The sequence below is a fragment of the Acartia tonsa genome, chromosome 11, assembly GCF_053477335.1.
Source record: "Acartia tonsa isolate MP-2025a chromosome 11, ASM5347733v1, whole genome shotgun sequence".
In the NCBI taxonomy this organism is placed as follows: domain Eukaryota; kingdom Metazoa; phylum Arthropoda; class Copepoda; order Calanoida; family Acartiidae; genus Acartia; species Acartia tonsa.
Window position 1 is genome coordinate 7,089,087 of NC_137270.1, and position 25,639 is coordinate 7,114,725.

Sequence of the window (25,639 nt, forward strand, 5' to 3'; positions counted from 1 at the left end):
TTAATTTCTACGATATTAATTTTACATAAGTTATATTTTATTAAGCGTGATGTTTTCAGGTATTTAACAAAAATGCATTTTAATGGACCTAATATAGATTAGGTGTGGTACCGATAATACAAATTTCGTTAGCGCAATTAAAGGGATAGATTCATAAGAAATGTCTGAGGTATAAAATTTCTTTCATCATAAGCACATGAATAGAAAATACTTTCATGCTCAAGTCTTTTTCTTATGGAACTATCCCTTTTTTGACATCTCTAGCGCGCAGCAACCACTTGTATCTCCACAAGTATAGATTCTCTGGCCATATCTGATTGGACACAATAGCGCACAGCCTTGTTTGTTGGATCAACCCACTCGTTCCAAACCTAGAAAAGTTATTCATGAGAAATTAAAAGTACCTGATATAAACAATTTTTAAGTTCTGAACAATATCCTTTTAAGCCTACTAAGATCTAGGCAGTAAGTCTTTTTTTTGGGAAGGAGGGACGAAATTCTTGTAAAATAAATCCCAAAACTATTTACCACCACTTAAAAGGGGGGGGGGGGGATCTGGTGACTCGTGCCATGACATACCGTCAATTTTATTTTGGGTGCTACTTCCTTAGTTTTAGAGATAATTGGGTAAAATCTTTTGGGCTGGGTCACTAATTACCCCAAGTTTTGGTATCTTTAAAAAAAAACGGCGGCGGGACCGCCGTTCTCGTAGTTCACCGCCATTTTCCGCCGCCGTCAAAAAAAAATTTTTTATTGCATTTCTTGTTCACGAGTCACCACATCCCCCCCCCCCTTTTTTTCATGTAAGAATGGTTTTATCCCTAATAACCTATCCTCTCAGTCCAAAGATAAGTTGGAAAGAATTTTAATGTTAGAGGGAGATTTGAAATCTGCATCAAATTTTAAGGATTTTTTTTATAAAATTCGTGGTATTATCCTCTTAAATTTTTTTTTATCAATTTTGAAAAACGCAAAATTCTTTTTTTGTATAATTCTTTATCTAAGAGCGGAAATACAATTTAAGTTCATAAATTTGGACCAATAGGATAGGTGGATTGAAAACTACCTGCGCTCTAATTGGTTGAATGATGTGCGACACTTAAGCTTCACCAATCAGAGTGCAGATAATTTTCAATCCACCAATCACAGATGTCAAAATTAATTAACTTAAATTGTATTTCCGCTTTTAGATAACAAATTATACAAAAAACGAATTTTATAAAAAATCCTTAAAAGGGGGGGGGCGAAAGTGACACTTTTTGAAACCAAAACTAAGAGTCAACAAAGGAACTGAACTAAAAAAAGGGTTACAGGTCTGAGATTTTGCATGGCAGTTGCTTTATAGGGGTACAATATGGAACTGTGAAGAAACGGCGGCGCAACCGCCGAAAACCGCCGTTTCCCGCCATAATTTTTGTTGCCTTTTCTCGGCGGTTTTCGGCGGTTGCGCCGCCGTTTTTTCACAGTTCCATATTGTACCCCTATAAAGCAACTGCCATGCAAAATGTCAGACCTGTAACACTTTTTTTAGTTGGGTTCCTTTGACTTTTAGTTTTGGTTTCAAAAAGTGTCACTTTCGCCCCCCCCCTTTGATGCAGATTTCAAATCTCCCTCTAACATTAAAATTCTTTCCAACTTATATATCTTACTATACACATGGTTTATGCAAATGTGTCAAACCCCCCCCCCCCCCTCTTAATTATATTTGAATGATACCTTCATAGCCACCTTGGTCATAACCGCCACTTGTGCGACCCTTGTGACCGTTTCCTTGCGTCCCCACTCGGTGGTCCCATACTGATAAATACAAAAGGTTTTGTAACAAAATTATATTTGTTTGAAATATTAATTCATGATATTATTTCAACACAAAAAACGACATTTGACTCTTTATAATTGTACGCAGCAATTACGTACGTGTACCACGTTATTCAATCAGCTGATCTTTGTTTACATTTATATACAGTCTACTATTGAAAATAAATAAATAAACTCTAGATAAACAATCCCCTAATAGGAACAATATGTCCCACAGCGTAGTAACAACCCAACCACATAATTGGTTTAAATCTACAATACACTTTGATACAAAAGTGAAGTTATTTTTTTCATTACTAGGGGCAGTATCTAAGCATCTAAGGGAATCAAAGAGGGCTGGGGTGAGATGTGCATGAAAAAATCATAAAACCAAGACTTAAAACTGAAAAATAAAAAGCCTAACACCCTTCTATGAAAACAATCTTAAGCTTCCATAAATTGAGAATTTAATCTGTTTTGTGATAAGAACTTTAAATGGAATTTCCTAAAATCTTCGACATTCTAATACTTACGCACGTCCGTGCGTAATGTGTGTGTGTGTGTGTGTGTGTGGGGGGGGGGTGCTTACCTGTCACGTTGCTTGGGCATAGACATTGTGTTCTGATTATTCAAAGACTGGAATAATTCTTCCTTTTTCATATCCTAGAAAAAAAAAACATGAGTTAGTTTATGGATTCCTATAATCATTAGGCATAATTGTACATAGTAAGGATCATGCGTAATTTAATTAATTTTGGGAGGGTACATTTACCTGGAATTTTTGTTAAAATTTCTAAATAATAAATGCATTGTCTATGTTAGTTTGTCTAACCTCTTTGTAAAGCTTCGCTTTTATGGATGGCGTCATCCTTGTTTTATTACATTTACAGAACAGTTTAATAGCAAAAAGAACATACCTCGTGGATTTGGTCAATTTTCTTGGGTCCCGCCTCTTCTCTTCGCTTTTTCCAGGAGGCCTTCTTTAGGTCAATAACATCTTGCATCAGGAAACGGACACGAGAGGTTATAGCTCGCTTCTCAATTATTTCGTGCATCATCTGACAAAAATTATACATATTGAGAATTTATCTAAATTAAAATAAACTAGTAAGGAATGGCTAAAGTTTAGTGAGCACGATATCTTATTCGTTGGAACGAAGTCTTTGGAGGCTTTTATTTAATTTTGATTGGTTGGTTTCAAACTAGCAGTGTACAAACTTTTCTAATAATAATTTTTATTTACAAAAGGGGTAATTTGGTTTATCATAATTGGGGATGTGTATTAATTCATTAATGTGAAACCCTAAATCATATAAAAGTACCTAACTATTCATTTGATTGCTTGGCAGAAAGGTTAAAAATACTTACATCAAAATAAAATTGTATGGGTTCAACAGCTGGATACTTCTTCTCCATATTAATCTTGCTGATGTTACCTTCCTTCCGGTTAGTCAACACTACGTTCGTCTCCTAATAATAACAAGGATGACAACATCCAGAAAAACGAAGCGCTGAAACGGCAGGACAAACGGACATTAACACTTGTATAGTGTCAGAACTGAATAATCATAATATAAATGTATAAGAATCGAAGCAAAATTGTAAGTAAATTTGTTGCAAAACTTCTTATATGCACAATACTGTTTAAGGACATACTAACATTTTTAGGTTTGATTAAAGAGATGCTTCGCTTATAATATTGTACCTTATTGTAATAGGAATCAGTACTCCAAAAATCAGATCAATCGGATGATTATTTCACATAAAAAACTGTTGATAAAAAAGTTAAAAATCAACTTGTTGAACATGGACGTACGGGCAATCTGATAACGATCATAGAGTTGCTACGCTTTCTTAATCGTACCTAACTACAACACGAATTGCAAAGTTTGAAATCGATAGGACAATTCTAAAATGCCTAAATTAACAAAAAAAAGCTATTCGTTACGTACAGGGCTTTAATAGCTGTACGGCCACACCCAGTGGACCCTGGGTCTTTGAATATTAGCCAGTATCATCGTAAATACTGACACAGCCAAGTCGCCACAAAAGAGTGGAAAGCAATTTGCTAGCAGGTGAAAAAGGTCCGCAAGACTCGGGTTATACATCTACACTTTTAAACTTAAGCTATAAAGATTAGTTTTTATGAAAACTGATGCCTTTTGCGAACAAACATACAAACCCAATAGAAATTATAATATAAAACTTTCAAGCTAAAAAATAAAAATCTGAAGGAAAAATTTCATATCGATACGTTAACATATATAATACTTAAAGAGGACTATCCACGAACAAGAGCAAGTGATTCTATGCATCTTCCAGCATTGACCCATAGTATTTTTTAGTAGATATACTAGGTTTATGTTTAATATTTGCTTTATCGACTAAAAAGTTAGGTTTCACCATGGTTTTATATGAAAAAAAACTTTGAAATGTTAGGCATTGTTTGGTGCAATAGCATCGAATGTTTTGAAGAGTTCAAACTGTTATTTAATAGCATTGACACAAAAGTATATTATTGTGATTAAAAATGTATCTTTAGAAAAAGGGTTGGTAACTTGTAAACAGTTTAATTAATGTACTTTTGCAATTTACAACATTTGATGCTTTTCTGCAGTGTTATTTTATTTTGTCCTTTGAACTCAACAAAGCATTCGATGATATTGCTTTTAAAATTACTTTACATTTCAAAGTTTTTTTCATATAAAACCATGGTGAAACCTAACTTTTTAGTCGATAAAGCAAATATTAAACATAAACCTAGTATATTCACTAAAAAAATTCTATGGGTCAAGAAAGAAAGATTCTTAGAATCACTTGCTCTGGTTCGTGGATAGTCCCCTTTAAAAGATGGACATTCAATTACTGCATTTTACGACAGGAATATATCTAATATCATTTTTTAGCGAAAAAATCTTGTTATAAAAAAAAAAACAGTCTCCAAACTTTACCGCTAGTTATTTCTTTTTTTTATCTACATAAAGAGGTAATATTGTTTAAAATAATTGAGATTGTAAAATAAATCCACCAATATCATATCCAGACAAATTCCTGTGACATACCTTATCGAATTGAGATCCCACAGTGGTGATGAGTTTGCAAAGGCGCTCCAATGATTCCTCGTCTGATTTCTATCCATAAATAAACAAGTATTAGTCAACTCATGAATCCAGAGCAAAGTGGAAGAACAGTGCGTTGTTATGAAACTGCGTACTTTTTTGAATAAAAAAGATTACGGTCTTTTCGTGAACAGACAAACAAACCACTTAAACTTCTAGATATTATTTTTTATACTAACTTAAAAGCTGATCAGAATATTCAGAAAATACACAAAAATCCTACTTCTTTGACAGATAAAGGTATAGAAAATGGTGTTAAAGTTATATATCGTATTATAGACAGCTTTCCGGGGATATTAAAACAAAAAATAACATTAAAACCAGTTTTGTTAGCCCAGGGGGCCCAAGGTTTAGGCTACCAAACTAATTCTAATATTCGTGGAAAATTGTCTGCAATACAATGCTATACAAGATTTCTCAGTATGGCTGAGAACCGGATCTAATCCAGCGGATATTAATCGGTTTCGAAGCTAAACTGAAATAAAACTTACAGAAATGAGCAGCTTGTAAACACAGTCGTGCATAATATTGAGGGTCAGCAGCTGCAGATTATACAGCTCTCCGATAAATCTGATGTTACCCAGAGACCTACAAAATATAAGGATTAGCAATCAAGTTAATGCAGGGGTTCTAAGGGATAATAAATTGATACTCATCATAAGTTATCTTATGAAAACGAATGAGAGAATGTGTTTAAAAACTATGGGTACTAAACTTATATCCCAATCCTTCCCGGAGTTAAAACAATATTATGAGTAAAGTGTTTACAGGGATTGGACATTGGCCTATAAATTGCATTGGAATCTAAAGTTTTATAACCAGATTACTTATTTTGTTAGCTCTAACACTTTAAATACTTACTTTTTTATTAGAATGTGATTGATTGGTTAAAATTAGTAGCGTCCGATCTTTTCAGCAATAATAATAACTTACTGAATTAAATAGGTAAGTTAGTCTATCATAATTAGGATTGTATATAAATTTACCGTCCATTGTCTAATCCCTTCAGATCAATGAAAAACATAAATAACATAAATTATTATTAGGAATAGAAATTTCTCAGGGATCTGAAGGGATTTGATAATGGACGATAAATTTATGTACATCTACAATGATACACAAAAATACCCCTTCCATAGATTACAATCATTGGTTGAAACGTTTGAACACTCAACTTAATGAGCCAACAAATCAGAGTGGAATAAAAGTCCCCAAAGTTGTTAAGAATAAGAAAACGTTATTACAAAACCTTGAGGACTAGTGTAATAAACAGCCCAATGTCACCTCCCTCCCTGAGAATTACTACCTTTTTCTGGCTTTTCTTTCTTGAGTTTCAAATTCCTCCCTTGCCATCTTCCTTTCTGCCTCTGATAGAGAGAGATCTTCAGATTTCTTCTTCAATTCCATATCAACATCCTAAGTTAATTAATAAGGGGGGGGGGGGGGGGGTTTTAATGCAACCATCTCGTAATCAGTGATTAAATGGAACTTAGAATTCGAATTTTGATCTGAAATTTTGCATGAATAATCCTTGGTAGGTCTATTTTCCCTAAATCGAACAAAAAGTTGGAAAAGTAGCGGCTGGCGGCTGGCAGCTCAGCCGTTTAGCCGTTTTTTGCCTATTTTCAGGGCAAATTCATCATTAATTACGTAGGAATCAACTTTTAAAAACTTATTTTTGGTTTAATTCATGGTAAATGATAGCAATAACCATAATTTAAATTTCTAGTACCAGCTGCTAAACGGCTAGAACCGGCTGAAAACGGCTGGGAGCTGCCAAGAGTATGAAGGGTAGATATGGCTTGTGACGTGTCTATGGGTAGGTTTTTATGGCTGCTGAGCTCAAAAATACTTCCAAAAATAGTGGCGGCTCATCCATATGGCAGCTGGGTAACAGCTGCAGCTCAGCTGGGAGCGGCCAAGAGTAGAATGAGTATATAGGGCTTGTGACGTGTCTAGGGGTAGGTTTTTATGGGTGCTAGGCTTAAAAATACTACCAAAAATAGTGGCGGCCCATCCATATGGCAGCTGGGTAACAGCTGCAGGTCAGCTGGGAGCGGCCAAGAGTAGAATGAGTAGATAGGGCATGTGATGTGTCTGAATTTGAGTTAACTGACCTAAAAAACTTATAATTTGATGTATCGCAACATATATATTGGAAAAAATGCACTTAACCCCTGTGGGCCACCCACCTAGCCCGCTGGGGTCTGTCCCCGACTTGCTGGATCATCTTAAATAAAGTCTTCATTAATAGACACAGTTTATTCAAGAAAAAAAACCTGTGAAAATATAAGTAAGTTTCTAGGTTAGGTTAGGTAAATGCTCTTAAGCCCTGCAGAAAACCAACCTAGCCCGGGGGGGTTAGCTTCAGGTCAGTCTAATGCTAATTTTCGTTCAGAATTTGAGTTTCTTGACCTAAAAAACCTATAGTTTGATATATAACAAGATAAATATTAGAAAAAATGCACTTAACCCCTGCGGGCCACCAACCTAGCCCGCTGGGGCTAGCTTCAGATTAGTCTAATGCTTATTTTAGCTCTGAATTTGAGTTCCTTGACCTAAAAAACCTATAATTTGATGTATCACAAAAAATATATTGGGAAAAATGATCTTAACCCCTGCGGGCCACCCACCTAGCCCCCTGGGGTCGGTCCCCGACTTGCTGAATCATCTTCAATAATGTCCATATGAATAGATACAGTGTATTTAAGTTAAAACCCTTAGAGAAAACAATTTAAGGCAAGTTTCCACATCAAAATAGACCAAAAAAAGCCTTAAAAACCCCATTTCCGCAGGGTTTTTCTTACCTAACCTAACCTAAAAATAAAAAATTTTGGATTTTTTTGCCATTTAGATGTAATACCTATAGGACTAGGCTTATATACCAAGTTTGAAGGGTCTAGCTCAATATTTAGACCATTTTGCTCACGGTTTAAGAGCTTATGTCATTACGCCCCCCCCCCCCCCTTACTTATTCATGATAATATTAATAATGATAATTATAATAATATAACAGTAACAAAGTGAAAAACTTTAAATTCGCCTATCTAAGGTAAATATTTCTTATTTCAAGTCCTTTTTATATGAAATTCTCTCCTCTAGTTATTTTTATAACTAGATTATAAAACTAGTATTTCCAAGCTAGTTTTTCTCAAGTATATTTAAATTCTATATACTTCATATTATGTTGTGTGATAATTTCGACTAATTGCCATCTTCAGGAGTCGAACCCCGTTTTAATATATAATCATATTATATGTAGATTATATTTTTATGTTGTAACTGCACAAGCGTAGCAACTACTCACTTTATTCACATTAAGTAACGTTCACTAAAGTCTAAAACTGTACCAAACCCAAACTATATCACAAAACGCCTCTTGTAATATACGGCGTGCAATTGTAAGTAGTTTTTTTCTTCCAACGTCCATGTGCATTTTTGCATTTCTCGGGATATTTTTTAAGTTTCAAAAACTCACAACACTCTCACCTCTTAACGATGTGAATCAACCAATTCAAGCTTGGTTTCTTTTTTTATCATAAAAATTTGCTAAAACAAGTTTAATTTTATATTGTTTTAATTTGTTTCCATGTCATTTTCCCCCTCTTCGTATTCCATTTGCATTTCAACAAGAAGGTTGTGGCAGGAGCTGACACAGACACCCTTGCCGCGCTGGTTGTCCGCCTTGCCGTCCTCCTTCCAGGCCTTGGCGGCTGGGAAGGACACGACATCGGACTGGCAGAGATTGTTCAACAGGTTGAAGAAAAGGCCAGTTGGGTGCTCCAACCTAATAATACCAAATTGATAAAGAAGTGTTCAGTTAAAAAGTTGTTTAAAATTTCAAAGCCGTTATTTTCGTCAAAAAACGGATTCGCCTACGTATTGGCTTAAAAAAAAGAAATTTTTGTGTCGTGTGCAAATGCCCCTTTTATTTTTTTTTCAAGTCCATTTTTATCAAAAATTGAACTTTTAAAACCGGAGACAAATCCGAAGAAGTTATTTTCACAGGCAGCTCCTTGGAGCCGGACCAAAATCAAACGGCTCCGCAACGCTGTTGCAAAGAATTTAATAAAATAAAGTTTTATCTTATTCGTTGACTAAAAATCTTGTTAAAATTACAAATCACTTTAAACCGCCTATTTTGAAATAAATTGAAAACTATGGGGGGGAAGTTGGGTTGGGATAGTTCTTGTTTTTAAATGTATATTTAAGGCAAGTTATATTAGGTTCAGAATAGCCCCGCTGGGTTAAGACACCCTACCCTTTTAAAATTCATTTTAAAAGATAGGAGAGTTCAGTACTCGCAAGGCACTATTTTAAAATAAAAACTTACTTAGTGGCGAGCATCTCAATGGCAAAGATACACTGCATCTCTTCCTCGGTACTCAACTCCAAACTCTTCAGGACATCCATGCACAGATCAGTGAAGGGTTCCTCCTTCAGCTTCACCTCGGCCACGGGGCCGCCCAGCCCGTCAATACAGTGCTCGGCCAGGGTGGTGACCAGGCCCTGCACAAAGTCGGGATGTTGCCGGTCCTGAGTAGCGGGGCCAGGGTTGATGTAATGTTTTTTTTCAGTGATATTGTCTGTCTATCTGTCTGTCCACCTGTCTGTACACTCAGTATGTATTTTCACTTATTACTCCACCTCTCTCCCTTCCTCTCAATACACCCTTTCTTTTTATACAGCTTCACTACTATCTATTAATTGGACGTCATTTTTCTTGTTTTAAAAATCTGATATTTTAACATTACATCATCCATTCCTTAGAGCGATCATTGACAAAGTTAACAACATTTGAAGAGTCGGCCTTTAGTCGGTCGCGCAGCTCCTTGCAGAAGCTGGCCGCGTCAAAGCCACCGGCTGCTACCGGCTTGTAGGAAGACTGGTTGCCGCCAGCCGCAGCTGGTCCGCGCCCCGCGCCAGATTCCCGCAGGAATTCCAGCTTATTATCACGAATAAATGATTCAATGTCCTAAAATAAAGGTCTAATAAATTTAGAATGAAGTTATCCTTCAAAATAAAACAATTAAAATTTTGTTACTTAGCCTGAAAATTGTTACTACAATGTTTTTCCCCCCAATTTCGATTACTATGAAAGAATTAGAATTTTAAGATTACCTGTGACCCAGTTTCACTGAGACAGGTGGCGAGCTCCAGGCCCGAGTCCGCCCACACCTGCCCCACCCGCGACTCACTCTCGCCCTTGCAGCCGTGCAGCACGGCGGCCAAAAATTTTCCCCGATTTTTCACCTCGGGCTCTTTAGTCCTGGACGCGTCCATCAGAGCGGCCAGCGACAGGTGTCCGTCCATGACGGAGGCCACCAGGTGGGCCGCCAGCGTGTCCCAGAATTTTGGGATGTCGATTTCCAGGTCGCCGCCGATTTCAAGGATAAAGGAAAGGCCGCGGATGAATTTTTCTTCCGTCACAAGGCCCTCTTTTACTGAAATAAAAAAATAATGATTAAATAGGTAAACTTTTAACAGTTGTAAACTAGCGGCCATATGCCTCTAGGAGCAATTGAGAGAAGGGGGGGATGCAGTTATCCCTACACTTTAAATTCTAGTTTTAAAAAGAAACGGGTACATATTACATTTTTGCACTTTACTTCTAGGGGCTTGTAAGCTCAAAACTTATAAATTTTGTATTTTTTTTTTTGGGGGGGGGGGGCTGCGCTACTAAAAATAATACTTACACAAACTACTGAACAAAAGGCCAACAAGTTTAATTTCTTCAAGACGTTTCTCCAGACAGAACTCGAGACTTTTCTCAATAAAGGCATGCACTGTCGTAGAGTGGAACTTTTCTCTAATACTCTGGTGAGCCTAAACACACAAAAAAGTGTTAAAATTATTATTATAATGATGCCTGATCGTCCTGGGATATACTATTTGAAAAAAAAATCTTGGAAGCAGGACAATCGGACATCAAGGCTTTGTGGAAATGAGTTTTTGTAAAAGATAAGTAACAGAAGTTCAGCCCGACCACCATGGATGTTATACTTAAGGGTATAGTCCTTTCCATGACATCGCTCCATATGGGGCGATGATTTTAATTGATCGCCTCTTATGACAAGGGGCGATGTATTGGCTCCTTGAAAGGAGCGATTTAATAGCCCCTTATAACAAGAGGCGATGTTATGACTCCTTGAAAGGAGCGATTTGATAGCCCCTTGCCCTAAGAGGCGATTAAATGATCCTTTATCGCTCCTTTATCGCCCCTTCTAAAGAGGAGATGATATGTCCTCTTATCCCAAGGGGCTATTTAATTAAATATCGCCTCTTCATGGCCCCTTCACTATTATATATATCTTAGTCCCTTGATGGCCCCTACATCGCTCCTACATCGCCCCTTCATCGCTCCTCCATCGCTCCTTCTCCAAATTTATATTACATTGTACTTTGATGGCCCCTACATCGCCCCTCCATCGCTCCTACATCACCCCTTCATCGCTCCTTCTTCAAATTTATATTACATTGTACTTTGATGGCCCCTACATCGCCCCTCCATCGCTCCTACATCGCCCCTTCATCGCTCCTTCTTCAAATTTATATTACATTGTACTGTGATGGCCCCTACATCGCTCCTACATCGCTCCTTCATCGCTCCTACAGCGCCCCTTCATCGCTCCTTCTCCAAATTTATATTACATTGCAACTTGATGGCCCCTACATCGCTCCTACATCGCTCCTCAATCGCCCCTTCATCGCTCCTTCTCCAAATTTATATAACATTGCAACTTGATGGCCCCTACATCGCTGCTACATCGCTCCTCCATCGCTCCTACATCGCCCCTTCATCGCTCCTTCCACAAATTTATATTACATTGTACTTTGATGGCCCCTACATATCTCCTCCATCGCTCCTCCATCGCCCCATCGCCCCTTAATAGCCCCTTACCTTAATTTATATAAAAAAAGCCCCTACATAGCCTCTCCATCGCCCCTTAATAGCTCCTTACCTTAATTTTTATAACATAGCCCCTACATAGCCTCTCCATCGCCCCTTAATAGCCCCTTATCTTAATTTATATAACAAAGCCCCTACATAGCCTCTCCATCGCCCCTAATAGCCCCTTACCTTTATTTATATAACAAAGCTCCTACATAGCCTCTCCATTGCCCCTTAATAGTCCCTTACCTTAATTTATATAACATAGCTCCTACATAGCCTCTCCATCGCCCCTTAAAAGCCCATTACCTTAATTTATATAACATAGCCCCTACATAGCCTCTCCATCGCCCCTTACCTTAATTTATATAACATAGCCCCTACATAGCCTCTCCATCGCCCCTTAATAGCTCCTTACCTTAATTTATATAACATAGCCCCTACATAGCCTCTCCATCGCCCCTTAATAGCCCCTTACCTTAATTTATATAACATAGCCTCTACATAGCCTCTCCATCGCCCCTTAATAGCCCCTTACCTTAATTTATATAACATAGCCCTACATAGCCTCTCCATCGCCCCTTAATAGCCCCTTACCTTAATTTATATAGCATAGCCCCTACATAGCCTCTCCATCGCCCCTTAATAGCCTCTTACCTTAATTTATATAATCCTTACCTTAATATATATAACATAGCCCCTACATAGCCTCTCCATCGCCCCTAAATAGCCCCTTACCCTAATTTATATAACATAGCCCCTACATGGCCTCTCCATCGCCCCTTAATAGCTCCTTACCTTAATTTATATAACATAGCCCCTACATAGCCTCTCCATCGCCCCTTAATAGCCCCTTACCTTAATTTATATAACATAGCCCTACATAGCCTCTCCATCGCCCCTTAATAGCCCCTTACCTTAATTTATATAGCATAGCCCCTACATAGCCTCTCCATCGCCCCTTAATAGCCTCTTACCTTAATTTATATAATCCTTACCTTAATATATATAACATAGCCCCTACATAACCTCTCCATCGCCCCTAAATAGCCCCTTACCCTAATTTATATAACATAGCCCCTACATAGCCTCTCCATCGCCCCTTAATAGCCCCTTACCTTAATTTATATAACATAGCCTCTACATAGCCTCTCCATCGCCCCTTAATAGCCCCTTACCTTAATTTATATAACATAGCCCTACATAGCCTCTCCATCGCCCCTTAATAGCCCCTTACCTTAATTTATATAGCATAGCCCCTACATAGCCTCTCCATCGCCCCTTAATAGCCTCTTACCTTAATTTATATAATCCTTACCTTAATATATATAACATAGCCCCTACATAGCCTCTCCATCGCCCCTAAATAGCCCCTTACCCTAATTTATATAACATAGCCCCTACATAGCCTCTCCATCGCCCCTTAATAGCTCCTTACCTTAATTTATATAACATAGCCCCTACATAGCCTCTCCATCGCCCCTTAATAGCCCCTTACCTTAATTTATATAACATAGCCCTACATAGCCTCTCCATCGCCCCTTAATAGCCCCTTACCTTAATTTATATAGCATAGCCCCTACATAGCCTCTCCATCGCCCCTTAATAGCCTCTTACCTTAATTTATATAATCCTTACCTTAATATATATAACATAGCCCCTACATAGCCTCTCCATCGCCCCTAAATAGCCCCTTACCCTAATTTATATAACATAGCCCCTACATAGCCTCTCCATCGCCCCTTAATAGCCCCTTACCTTAATTTATATAACATAGCCTCTACATAGCCTCTCCATCGCCCCTTAATAGCCCCTTACCTTAATTTATATAACATAGCCCTACATAGCCTCTCCATCGCCCCTTAATAGCCCCTTACCTTAATTTATATAGCATAGCCCCTACATAGCCTCTCCATCGCCCCTTAATAGCCTCTTACCTTAATTTATATAATCCTTACCTTAATATATATAACATAGCCCCTACATAGCCTCTCCATCGCCCCTGAATAGCCCCTTACCCTAATTTATATAACATAGCCCCTACATAGCCTCTCCATCGCCCCTTAATAGCTCCTTACCTTAATTTATATAACATAGCCCCTACATAGCCTCTCCATCGCCCCTTAATAGCCCCTTACCTTAATTTATATAACATAGCCCTACATAGCCTCTCCATCGCCCCTTAATAGCCCCTTACCTTAATTTATATAGCATAGCCCCTACATAGCCTCTCCATCGCCCCTTAATAGCCCCTTACCTTAATTTATATAGCATAGCCCCTACATAGCCTCTCCATCGCCCCTTAATAGCCTCTTACCTTAATTTATATAATCCTTACCTTAATATATATAACATAGCCCCTACATAGCCTCTCCATCGCCCCTTAATAGCCCCTTACCTTAATTTATATAACATAGCCTCTACATAGCCTCTCCATCGCACCTTAATAGCCCCTTACCTTAATTTATATAACATAGCCCTACATAGCCTCTCCATCGCCCCTTAATAGCCCCTTACCTTAATTTATATAGCATAGCCCCTACATAGCCTCTCCATCGCCCCTTAATAGCCTCTTACCTTAATTTATATAATCCTTACCTTAATATATATAACATAGCCCCTACATAGCCTCTCCATCGCCCCTGAATAGCCCCTTACCCTAATTTATATAACATAGCCCCTACATAGCCTCTCCATCGCCCCTTAATAGCTCCTTACCTTAATTTATATAACATAGCCCCTACATAGCCTCTCCATCGCCCCTTAATAGCCTCTTACCTTAATTTATATAATCCTTACCTTAATATATATAACATAGCCCCTACATAGCCTCTCCATCGCCCCTGAATAGCCCCTTACCCTAATTTATATAACATAGCCCCTACATAGCCTCTCCATCGCCCCTTAATAGCTCCTTACCTTAATTTATATAACATAGCCCCTACATAGCCTCTCCATCGCCCCTTAATAGCCCCTTACCTTAATTTATATAACATAGCCCTACATAGCCTCTCCATCGCCCCTTAATAGCCCCTTACCTTAATTTATATAGCATAGCCCCTACATAGCCTCTCCATCGCCCCTTAATAGCCTCTTACCTTAATTTATATAATCCTTACCTTAATATATATAACATAGCCCCTACATAGCCTCTCCATCGCCCCTAAATAGCCCCTTACCCTAATTTATATAACATAGCCCCTACATAGCCTCTCCATCGCCCCTTAATAGCCCCTTACCTTAATTTATATAACATAGCCTCTACATAGCCTCTCCATCGCACCTTAATAGCCCCTTACCTTAATTTATATAACATAGCCCTACATAGCCTCTCCATCGCCCCTTAATAGCCCCTTACCTTAATTTATATAGCATAGCCCCTACATAGCCTCTCCATCGCCCCTTAATAGCCTCTTACCTTAATTTATATAATCCTTACCTTAATATATATAACATAGCCCCTACATAGCCTCTCCATCGCCCCTGAATAGCCCCTTACCCTAATTTATATAACATAGCCCCTACATAGCCTCTCCATCGCCCCTTAATAGCTCCTTACCTTAATTTATATAACATAGCCCCTACATAGCCTCTCCATCGCCCCTTAATAGCCCCTTACCTTAATTTATATAACATAGCCTCTACATAGCCTCTCCATCGCCCCTTAATAGCCCCTTACCTTAATTTATATAACATAGCCCTACATAGCCTCTCCATCGCCCCTTAATAGCCCCTTACCTTAATTTATATAGCATAGCCCCTACATAGCCTCTCCATCGCCCCTTAATAGCCTCTTACCTTAATTTGTATAATCCTTACCTTAATATATATAACATAGCCCCTACATAGCCTCTCCATCGCCCCTAAATAGCCCCTTACCCTAATTTATATAACATAGCCCCTACATAGCCTCTCCATCGCCCCTTAATAGCCTCTTACCTTAATTTATATAACATAGGCCCTACAAAGCATCTCCATCGCCCCTTAATAGCCCCTTACCTTAATTATATAACATAGCCCCTACATAGCCTCTCCATCGCCCCTTAATAGCCTCTTACCTTAATTTATATAACATAGCCCCTTCATAGCCTCTTCATCGCCCCTTACCTTAATTTATATAACATAGGCCCTTTATGGCTCCTGTACAGCCTCTGTAATTGTATTGCCCCTTCATTATAGAAGGTAGGGCATTAAGGTAAGGAAGGAATGTGACCCTCTACAGTTTTAAATTTAAGTTTTAAAAGGATGACAAGGATGACAACATTTATAAAAGCAAAGCTCTGAAACGGTAGAAAAAAGTTTAAAGGAAGCCTGCAAGAAATACCACGCTTTAACTGCTGAAAGACTGCCACAAGTAGACCAAATACCCCAAATTTGAAGCCTTCAGCTTCTATAACAAAAAAGTTCTAGGCATTTTAAAATGACATTTTATGTACAATGGAAATTTTGAAAGAATTGCAATGCTCATGTTGAAAACTTTGAAATTAAACTACGTGGCCTAGAAACAAAATTATAAGCTTATTTTTTTTGTCATAAATTTAGGTTTCCAGTAACTAATTATATTTTTACAATAAAAATACCCATTTTTATAGTCAAAATCATTAAAAAAAAATAAGTTTTACTTGCGTTGTACCGAATGTACTGTAGCCAATCAGAAGGCTGAATCAGCTTAACAACCAATCACAGCTAAGCTTGTATTAGTTTACCCCTTTGTTTCCGCTATGATTTTCGTTTAAAAATGCAATTTAAATCGATTTTTTTTCATAGATTTTGACTATGAAATGTGGTGTTTTTATTGTAAAAATGTAATCAGTTACAGGCAATCTAAGTTTCTGACAAAGATAAGGTTATAATTTTATGTCTAGGCAACGTAATTTAATATTGTTTTTTCTTTTATGAGCATTGGAAATCTTTCAAAAATTCCATTGTACATAAAATGCTATTTTGAAATGCCTAGAACTTTTTTGTTATTGAAGCTGAAGGCTTATAATTTGGGGTATTGGGTCTTCTTGTGGCAGTCTTTTAGCAGTTAAAGCGTGTTATTTCTTGCAGGCGTCCTTTAATGAGCATTAATAATGTAGAGTGTCAGAACTGAATAGTCAGAACATAAATTTAAAATTCGAAACAAAATTGTAAGTAAATTTATTGAGAAATTGCTTACATGCAGGAAAATGCTTAAGGACGTACTCACATTTTTTGGACTTGATTATAGATATGATTCGCTTATAACATTCTATTTTGTTGTCCTAGGAATCAGTATCCCAGAAATCAGATTAATCGGATAATTTTGATACATAAAAATTTGTTGTAAGTTAATAATTAGTATGCTTAAAATGGACGTATGGATATTCTGATAATGATTATAGACTTTCTAAATCGTACCTTTCTACTACAGGAATCACATGCCTAAATTAACGAAAATAGCTAACCGTTACGGACGTACGGACTGATCCTTAATATAGAAAAGCTTTGCTTTTAAAAAGTTAAAAAGATTTTTTGAGGGGATGGGGTAATATTTTTCTTGGGGTGAATTTTCTGGGAGGGTGGAGATACCCTCCCTCGAAATAATTATAAACCCTCTATGAACTTAAAAGAAGCTTCACTGTAAAGGAGAACCATATAGGTTCAGCGGTTAGCTTTTCTACAGACAAAAAAAAGATTACTACTTTATATAATAGGTTATGAAAAAGGAAAAAAAAGCAAGATAACAAGGATAACAACATTCACAAAAGCAAAGCTCTAAAATCAGGAGGTCAAACATAAATTTTGTTAAAATTAGCGTAAATCTATAATACAAAGTAGAATGATGTCTGTCCATCCGTCTGTCTGTCTGTCCGTCTGTCTGTCCGTCTGTCTGTCCGTCTGTCTGTCCGTCTGTCTGTCCGTCTGTCAGTCCCTTAAGATCTCGGTAACCACTGGACCGATTATATTCTACTATTCAGGGAATATACCTACTGGTCCTGTGGTGGTTTTAGGCTATTTTCTTGGGGGGTGGGATACCCCCAACCCCCCCAAAAACAAAAAAATCCCCCCCATTTTTTTTTTTGCTGAAGATTTTCTTGGTCCTATTACGAATTTCGCCAAAAAAAAATTTTATCACCTCTTGGGGCAAAGCCCCTGAGGCTAGGGGCGAATCTGCTAGTATAGAATATAGTAAAAGGGCATAATTTTATTTTTAGTATTTGATTATAATACTAAACCTTGTTGTCCTAAGAAACATTACTCCAAAACCCAGATGAATGGGACAATGATATTATACAAAAAAATGGACGTACATACTTTCTAGTAATGAATATAGTATTGTACCCAACTGTTATAGAAATCATTCTGCAAAGTTTGAAATCGATAGGATATTTATAACATGTCTAAATTAAATAAATGTCGTCTAACCGTTTGGACGTACGGACAAACCAATCCTTACTATAGAAAAGTTTCGCATTTAAAAAGGAAAATTATAATGAAAATATAATGAATTAATAAAATAAATATAAATAATATAATAACATAATGAAATAAAGAAAAAAAATAAACTAAGAGAATGAAATTTTTTAGTTAAATAGAAATTTGAATAAGGATCATATAATGGACAAACAGACAAAGTAAGTTATAGAGCAGACTTTAAGAGAATATGCTATTACTCAAAGATTATCACGAAACCTAAGTCTTTTGAAGCATAATTGAGAGACAGACAAAATAATTTATAGACTGGATATACATATGTCATGGGAATATTCACTAAAAATCTCAACAGTCTATCTTTAACAATAGCAGAGAAAACCACATGCTTAACTTAATGAGAAGAGCAATGACGAAAGGACTAGCCCTAATTGTAGAAAAGTCTCTCTTTTAACAAAAAAAGTATTTTTTTTGGTCTGAAGCTTAAAAATTTCATAAACTGACTAAATTCTCCATTTAAGGGAAGCTTCACATAGGTCATGGGATGGTTTTTTGCTTTTTCATTTTCAGATTTAAGCCCCTAATTGGTTTAGGCTATTTTTCTGCCTCCTTACATTAAAAAGAGCGCAGCTGCAAGTGAATAAGAAAAGAGAAATATAAAAGAAGAATACATATTATCCTATTATATAAAGTAGTAAAACATAAACAAACGTTGGAGTGGACAAACCTAGGAATGGGACAATCGTCGGAGTGGACATTGCTTATGTAAAACGCAGGAGTGTCTTTTATTTTATTTATAAGATAAAAATCTTTCAAAACAAAAAAAAATCTTGAATATCTTTTCTCACAGACTGAAATTTTAAAATCAGTCTAACAGTTTTCCAAAGTAGGTAAGTTCTATCGAAAGGCAAAGGTTTGAAACAGATAGAACATTTCATTAAACTTAAACATATTTTTTTCTCACATTGTTTACAACTGTCAAATATGTTTTTTTATATGCCTAACCCCTGCAGGGGGCTTATTTGTATATTTATATCTTAACCTAACCTAACCTGTGTAGAAATAACTAAACAAATGTTGTTGAAACCTAATTTTTAAGATATTATAGACACTTCTGCGTTTTACTTATATAATGTCCACTCCGACATTTGTCCGAAATATCCTGTGTTTGTCCACGTTAGTAAGGCTTTCTGTTCTGAAACTTAAGATCTCAATAACTACTAAACAGATTGGGCTTTCTATTTCAGGTAAGCTTAATATTTGTCTTGTAATGGCTTTAGGCTATTTTATTTTAAGTCGAGGGATGGTTTTAGGCTATTCTATTTTAAGTCCTGGGAAGGCTTTAGGCTTTTATTCATTCCCCTTTGAATACAGAGCCAATAGATGCTGGGGGCGTAGCCGCTAGTCGATATACAAAGTTTTTTTTTGTCTGTAGCAAAGGATCTCGTTTGCTGCTAAACCGATATGATGTATGTCTGTCTGTCTATACCGTAGGATCTTGCTAACCGCTGAGTACTGAGATGATTTTAAGGATGACAAGGATGACAACATTTATAAAAGCAAAGCTCTGAAACGGTAGAAAAAAGTTTAAAGGAAGCCTGCAAGAAATACCACGCTTTAACTGCTGAAAGACTGCCACAAGTAGACCAAATACCCCAAATTTGAAGCCTTCAGCTTCTATAACAAAAAAGTTCTAGGCATTTTAAAATGACATTTTATGTACAATGGAAATTTTGAAAGAATTGCAATGCTCATGTTGAAAACTTTGAAATTAAACTACGTGGCCTAGAAACAAAATTATAAGCTTATTTTTTTTGTCATAAATTTAGGTTTCCAGTAACTAATTATATTTTTACAATAAAAATACCCATTTTTATAGTCAAAATCATTAAAAAAAAATAAGTTTTACTTGCGTTGTACCGAATGTACTGTAGCCAATCAGAAGGCTGAATCAGCTTAACAACCAATCACAGCTAAGCTTGTATTAGTTTACCCCTTTGTTTCCGCTATGATTTTCGTTTAAAAATGCAATTTAAATCGATTTTTTTTCATAGATTTTGACTATGAAATGTGGTGTTTTTATTGTAAAAATGTAATCAGTTACAGGCAATCTAAGTTTCTGACAAAGATAAGGTTATAATTTTATGTCTAGGCAACGTAATTTAATATTGTTTTTTCTTTTATGAGCATTGGAAATCTTTCAAAAATTCCATTGTACATAAAATGCTATTTTGAAATGCCTAGAACTTTTTTGTTATTGAAGCTGAAGGCTTATAATTTGGGGTATTGGGTCTTCTTGTGGCAGTCTTTTAGCAGTTAAAGCGTGTTATTTCTTGCAGGCGTCCTTTAATGAGCATTAATAATGTAGAGTGTCAGAACTGAATAGTCAGAACATAAATTTAAAATTCGAAACAAAATTGTAAGTAAATTTATTGAGAAATTGCTTACATGCAGGAAAATGCTTAAGGACGTACTCACATTTTTTGGACTTGATTATAGATATGATTCGCTTATAACATTCTATTTTGTTGTCCTAGGAATCAGTATCCCAGAAATCAGATTAATCGGATAATTTTGATACATAAAAATTTGTTGTAAGTTAATAATTAGTATGCTTAAAATGGACGTATGGATATTCTGATAATGATTATAGACTTTCTAAATCGTACCTTTCTACTACAGGAATCACATGCCTAAATTAACGAAAATAGCTAACCGTTACGGACGTACGGACTGATCCTTAATATAGAAAAGCTTTGCTTTTAAAAAGTTAAAAAGATTTTTTGAGGGGATGGGGTAATATTTTTCTTGGGGTGAATTTTCTGGGAGGGTGGAGATACCCTCCCTCGAAATAATTATAAACCCTCTATGAACTTAAAAGAAGCTTCACTGTAAAGGAGAACCATATAGGTTCAGCGGTTAGCTTTTCTACAGACAAAAAAAAGATTACTACTTTATATAATAGGTTATGAAAAAGGAAAAAAAAGCAAGATAACAAGGATAACAACATTCACAAAAGCAAAGCTCTAAAATCAGGAGGTCAAACATAAATTTTGTTAAAATTAGCGTAAATCTATAATACAAAGTAGAATGATGTCTGTCCATCCGTCTGTCTGTCTGTCCGTCTGTCTGTCCGTCTGTCTGTCCGTCTGTCTGTCCGTCTGTCTGTCCGTCTGTCAGTCCCTTAAGATCTCGGTAACCACTGGACCGATTATATTCTACTATTCAGGGAATATACCTACTGGTCCTGTGGTGGTTTTAGGCTATTTTCTTGGGGGGTGGGATACCCCCAACCCCCCCAAAAACAAAAAAATCCCCCCCATTTTTTTTTTTGCTGAAGATTTTCTTGGTCCTATTACGAATTTCGCCAAAAAAAAATTTTATCACCTCTTGGGGCAAAGCCCCTGAGGCTAGGGGCGAATCTGCTAGTATAGAATATAGTAAAAGGGCATAATTTTATTTTTAGTATTTGATTATAATACTAAACCTTGTTGTCCTAAGAAACATTACTCCAAAACCCAGATGAATGGGACAATGATATTATACAAAAAAATGGACGTACATACTTTCTAGTAATGAATATAGTATTGTACCCAACTGTTATAGAAATCATTCTGCAAAGTTTGAAATCGATAGGATATTTATAACATGTCTAAATTAAATAAATGTCGTCTAACCGTTTGGACGTACGGACAAACCAATCCTTACTATAGAAAAGTTTCGCATTTAAAAAGGAAAATTATAATGAAAATATAATGAATTAATAAAATAAATATAAATAATATAATAACATAATGAAATAAAGAAAAAAAATAAACTAAGAGAATGAAATTTTTTAGTTAAATAGAAATTTGAATAAGGATCATATAATGGACAAACAGACAAAGTAAGTTATAGAGCAGACTTTAAGAGAATATGCTATTACTCAAAGATTATCACGAAACCTAAGTCTTTTGAAGCATAATTGAGAGACAGACAAAATAATTTATAGACTGGATATACATATGTCATGGGAATATTCACTAAAAATCTCAACAGTCTATCTTTAACAATAGCAGAGAAAACCACATGCTTAACTTAATGAGAAGAGCAATGACGAAAGGACTAGCCCTAATTGTAGAAAAGTCTCTCTTTTAACAAAAAAAGTATTTTTTTTGGTCTGAAGCTTAAAAATTTCATAAACTGACTAAATTCTCCATTTAAGGGAAGCTTCACATAGGTCATGGGATGGTTTTTTGCTTTTTCATTTTCAGATTTAAGCCCCTAATTGGTTTAGGCTATTTTTCTGCCTCCTTACATTAAAAAGAGCGCAGCTGCAAGTGAATAAGAAAAGAGAAATATAAAAGAAGAATACATATTATCCTATTATATAAAGTAGTAAAACATAAACAAACGTTGGAGTGGACAAACCTAGGAATGGGACAATCGTCGGAGTGGACATTGCTTATGTAAAACGCAGGAGTGTCTTTTATTTTATTTATAAGATAAAAATCTTTCAAAACAAAAAAAAATCTTGAATATCTTTTCTCACAGACTGAAATTTTAAAATCAGTCTAACAGTTTTCCAAAGTAGGTAAGTTCTATCGAAAGGCAAAGGTTTGAAACAGATAGAACATTTCATTAAACTTAAACATATTTTTTTCTCACATTGTTTACAACTGTCAAATATGTTTTTTTATATGCCTAACCCCTGCAGGGGGCTTATTTGTATATTTATATCTTAACCTAACCTAACCTGTGTAGAAATAACTAAACAAATGTTGTTGAAACCTAATTTTTAAGATATTATAGACACTTCTGCGTTTTACTTATATAATGTCCACTCCGACATTTGTCCGAAATATCCTGTGTTTGTCCACGTTAGTAAGGCTTTCTGTTCTGAAACTTAAGATCTCAATAACTACTAAACAGATTGGGCTTTCTATTTCAGGTAAGCTTAATATTTGTCTTGTAATGGCTTTAGGCTATTTTATTTTAAGTCGAGGGATGGTTTTAGGCTATTCTATTTTAAGTCCTGGGAAGGCTTTAGGCTTTTATTCATTCCCCTTTGAATACAGAGCCAATAGATGCTGGGGGCGTAGCCGCTAGTCGATATACAAAGTTTTTTTTTGTCTGTAGCAAAGGATCTCGTTTGCTGCTAAACCGATATGATGTATGTCTGTCTGTCTATACCGTAGGATCTTGCTAACCGCTGAGTACTGAGATGATTTTAAGATAGTTTATTTTTTTTCCTTATAATAAAATAACAGGATATTTGTCCATAAAAAGCGAAGCAATATCTTAATTTTTGTTGTTGGAACTGTTATTCAGTTGATTATACCAAGGATCTAAAGGAATAAGACAATGGCCGATAAATTTTTATCCATCCCTAATAACGATACACAAAATTGCAACACTACAACCAAAATATGACAAAAGTCCCCAAAGTTTTGAGCCAACGAATAAGAAAACTTCATTATAAAACTTTGGAGACTATTGTAAAAATTGCCTAATGTTTCCTTTATCCCTGAGATTATACAGACTATCCTTAAACTAATATTTACATTAAAGTAACAGGATGTTTATCAGTATCAACTGAACCGATATGCTTCTCCTTTACATTGAAGCTTATTTTACTCGCAGGAAAAGTTTTCATTTTGGGGAGGGGACTAACACTTTCAGCCCCCGGAAGGTATCACTTCCCTTAAATTCTTAACCTTCCCCCTCCCCCCCTCTCCACCACATCTATTCATTAAAGTACTCCTAGGGTCATCTATGGGATTAGCCGTTAGTGACTTAAAAATAATTCAAGTGCAATGATATATTTACCAAATTAATACGATAATTTTGTATACATTTTTTATGAAAAAAAATTATTTTGCCAAAGGCAGCCAAAAAATAAGCAGCAAATATTTCAAAAATGCTCTGATAATCAGAGATCTACAGGGATAAGACGATTGTCGATAAAATGATATATATACATATATACAGTGTGTTTTTTTATGAGAACTTTTTTGAAAGCAATTTTACCTTACTTATAGTTATTAGAATTTAATGATTAATGGCTTATTCTCTTCTTTTTTATAACCTTTAATAGAAAAGCAAAAAATATTTCAGTTTTTATTCAAAAAGTACAGTAAATTAAAAAATTTAAAACTTAGGTGTCAACATCTAAAAATGGTTTTAGTGCATTTTTCTTATAATCTACCTTTGCAAGAATGGCTGCAAAACGCTTCAAAGTTGAGATATTGAGCTAAAAATTTATATAGATACTACTTGTGACATGTACTAGAACATTTTGAAATTTGAAGGCCATATCTCAACCAGGGAGGGAATACTGGCCCCCCAATGTACTCCCTCCATTCTTGGAAAGGGTAGAAGATTTGAGCATAAGAAAAATGCGCTAAAACCATTTCTCGTATTCATTTGAATCCGGTGGATAGGAACCGGTTCTCATCCATACGAAAAAACTATGTCTAGCATCGTATTATATCCAGCTTTCTACGAATATAGATATGTACAATCATAAGATTAAACCCAGTTTTTTTAGCCGGTGCCTTCTGCACCTCGGGGCTAAAAAAACTAGTTTTAATCTCATAATTGTACTTTCTATATCCGCGGAAAGCCGTTTATAATACGATGCGAGAAATAACTATTTTAGATGTTGACACCCATGTTTTGAAATTTTGAATTTACTGTACTTTTTAAATAAAAACTGAAATATTTTTTTGCTTTTCTGTTAATGGTTATAAAAAACGAAGAGAATAAGCCATTAATCATTAAATTCTGATAACTATAAGTAGGGTAAAATTGCTTTCAAAAATGCTCTCATAAAAAAAAACACTGTATATATATGTATGTTTATATATTAATTATTCCCATTGATGATTCACAAAATTACCCCTTCTTTAGTTTAGAATTAGTGGTTGAAACATTTAGACACTCAACTTAATGAACTAAACAATCACAAAACAATAAAAAGTCCCCAAGGTTGTTAATCTAACGAATAAGAAAACGGTATTATAAAACTTTGGAGACTAGACAGCACTCTTGGATAAGCCAACTTATAACACTTTGGGAACTATCCTAATCCTCCCTGGCGAAATGACAATGAGATTTTTTGGTAAATTTGTGGCAAACTTTATTCTTAATAAATTAGCACTTGGCAAAATTATACTGGAGAGATATTTCATTGAAGAATAAATTTTTTTTTTGCCCAAACTTTTCGTCAGCCAATAATAACAGATAAGTTAAACATTGTAAAAATAATATAGTAACTTAACTCGAGTTGTCAACGGCAGAAATTAGGTCCTGAGATGGTTTTAGGCCTGGAAAGGTTTATAACAATTTTATCTGTATTTCTTAAAATAAATTAACAGAATCTTTGTCTGTATGTATGAATGTCTGTCTGTACCGAAGGATCTTGCTAACCGCTGAACCAATATGGTTCTCCTTT

General features: G+C 35.8%; 3 protein-coding genes across 6 annotated transcripts in view; all 3 read right to left on the reverse strand.

Moving 5' to 3' along the window:
- Window positions 1-86: 86 nt before the first annotated feature.
- LOC145331477 (eukaryotic translation initiation factor 4 gamma 1-like) lies at window positions 87-7,087 on the reverse strand. Of its 2 annotated transcripts, XM_080176165.1 has the most exons (8): window positions 6,914-7,087; window positions 6,223-6,332; window positions 5,408-5,504; window positions 4,860-4,928; window positions 3,166-3,267; window positions 2,715-2,855; window positions 2,387-2,460; window positions 87-371 (listed from the first exon to the last, which is right to left on the reverse strand). In XM_080176165.1, the coding sequence occupies exons 1-8, from the start codon at window positions 6,935-6,937 to the stop codon at window positions 233-235; spliced, it is 756 nt and encodes a 251-aa protein (XP_080032291.1). In that variant the 5' UTR covers window positions 6,938-7,087; the 3' UTR covers window positions 87-232. The 2 variants fall into 2 exon arrangements, with proteins under 2 accessions (XP_080032291.1, XP_080032292.1); XM_080176166.1 differs by lacking the exon at window positions 6,223-6,332 and having other exon boundaries at window positions 6,914-7,071.
- Window positions 7,088-7,163: 76 nt separating this feature from the next.
- LOC145331482 (eukaryotic translation initiation factor 4 gamma 3-like) lies at window positions 7,164-9,471 on the reverse strand. Its single transcript, XM_080176171.1, has 2 exons — window positions 9,250-9,471; window positions 7,164-8,703 (listed from the first exon to the last, which is right to left on the reverse strand). Exons 1-2 carry the CDS (start codon window positions 9,327-9,329, stop codon window positions 8,493-8,495), a joined length of 291 nt encoding a protein of 96 aa, XP_080032297.1. The 5' UTR covers window positions 9,330-9,471; the 3' UTR covers window positions 7,164-8,492.
- A 171-nt stretch (window positions 9,472-9,642) lies between these two features.
- The window catches only part of LOC145331474 (eukaryotic translation initiation factor 4 gamma 3-like), a 42,127-nt gene continuing 26,130 nt past the window's right edge, over window positions 9,643-25,639 (reverse strand). For all 3 annotated transcript variants that reach the window (XM_080176159.1, XM_080176158.1, XM_080176157.1), the window contains 3 exons: window positions 10,613-10,742; window positions 10,038-10,360; window positions 9,643-9,891 (listed from right to left, as the gene is read on the reverse strand). In XM_080176159.1, coding sequence (XP_080032285.1) covers window positions 9,667-9,891; window positions 10,038-10,360; window positions 10,613-10,742 — 678 coding nt within the window. In that variant the 3' untranslated portion in view covers window positions 9,643-9,666. The remainder of the gene's footprint in view (window positions 9,892-10,037; window positions 10,361-10,612; window positions 10,743-25,639) is intronic.

Excerpts from the sequence above, each read along its gene's own strand:
- LOC145331482 (XM_080176171.1), bottom strand. The coding sequence starts at position 9,329 with ATGGATGTCCTGAAGAGTTTGGAGTTGAGTACCGAGGAAGAGATGCAG. Across the intron at positions 8,704-9,249 it reads ATTGAGATGCTCGCCACTAA|GTTGGAGCACCCAACTGGCC; the intron begins GTAAGTTTTTAT and ends TGGTATTATTAG.
- LOC145331477 (XM_080176165.1), bottom strand. The coding sequence starts at position 6,937 with ATGGATGGGCCGCCACTATTTTTG. Across the intron at positions 5,505-6,222 it reads GAAAGAAAAGCCAGAAAAAG|GTCTCTGGGTAACATCAGAT; the intron begins GTAGTAATTCTC and ends TATATTTTGTAG. Across the intron at positions 2,461-2,714 it reads AAATTGACCAAATCCACGAG|GATATGAAAAAGGAAGAATT; the intron begins GTATGTTCTTTT and ends TTTTTTTTCTAG.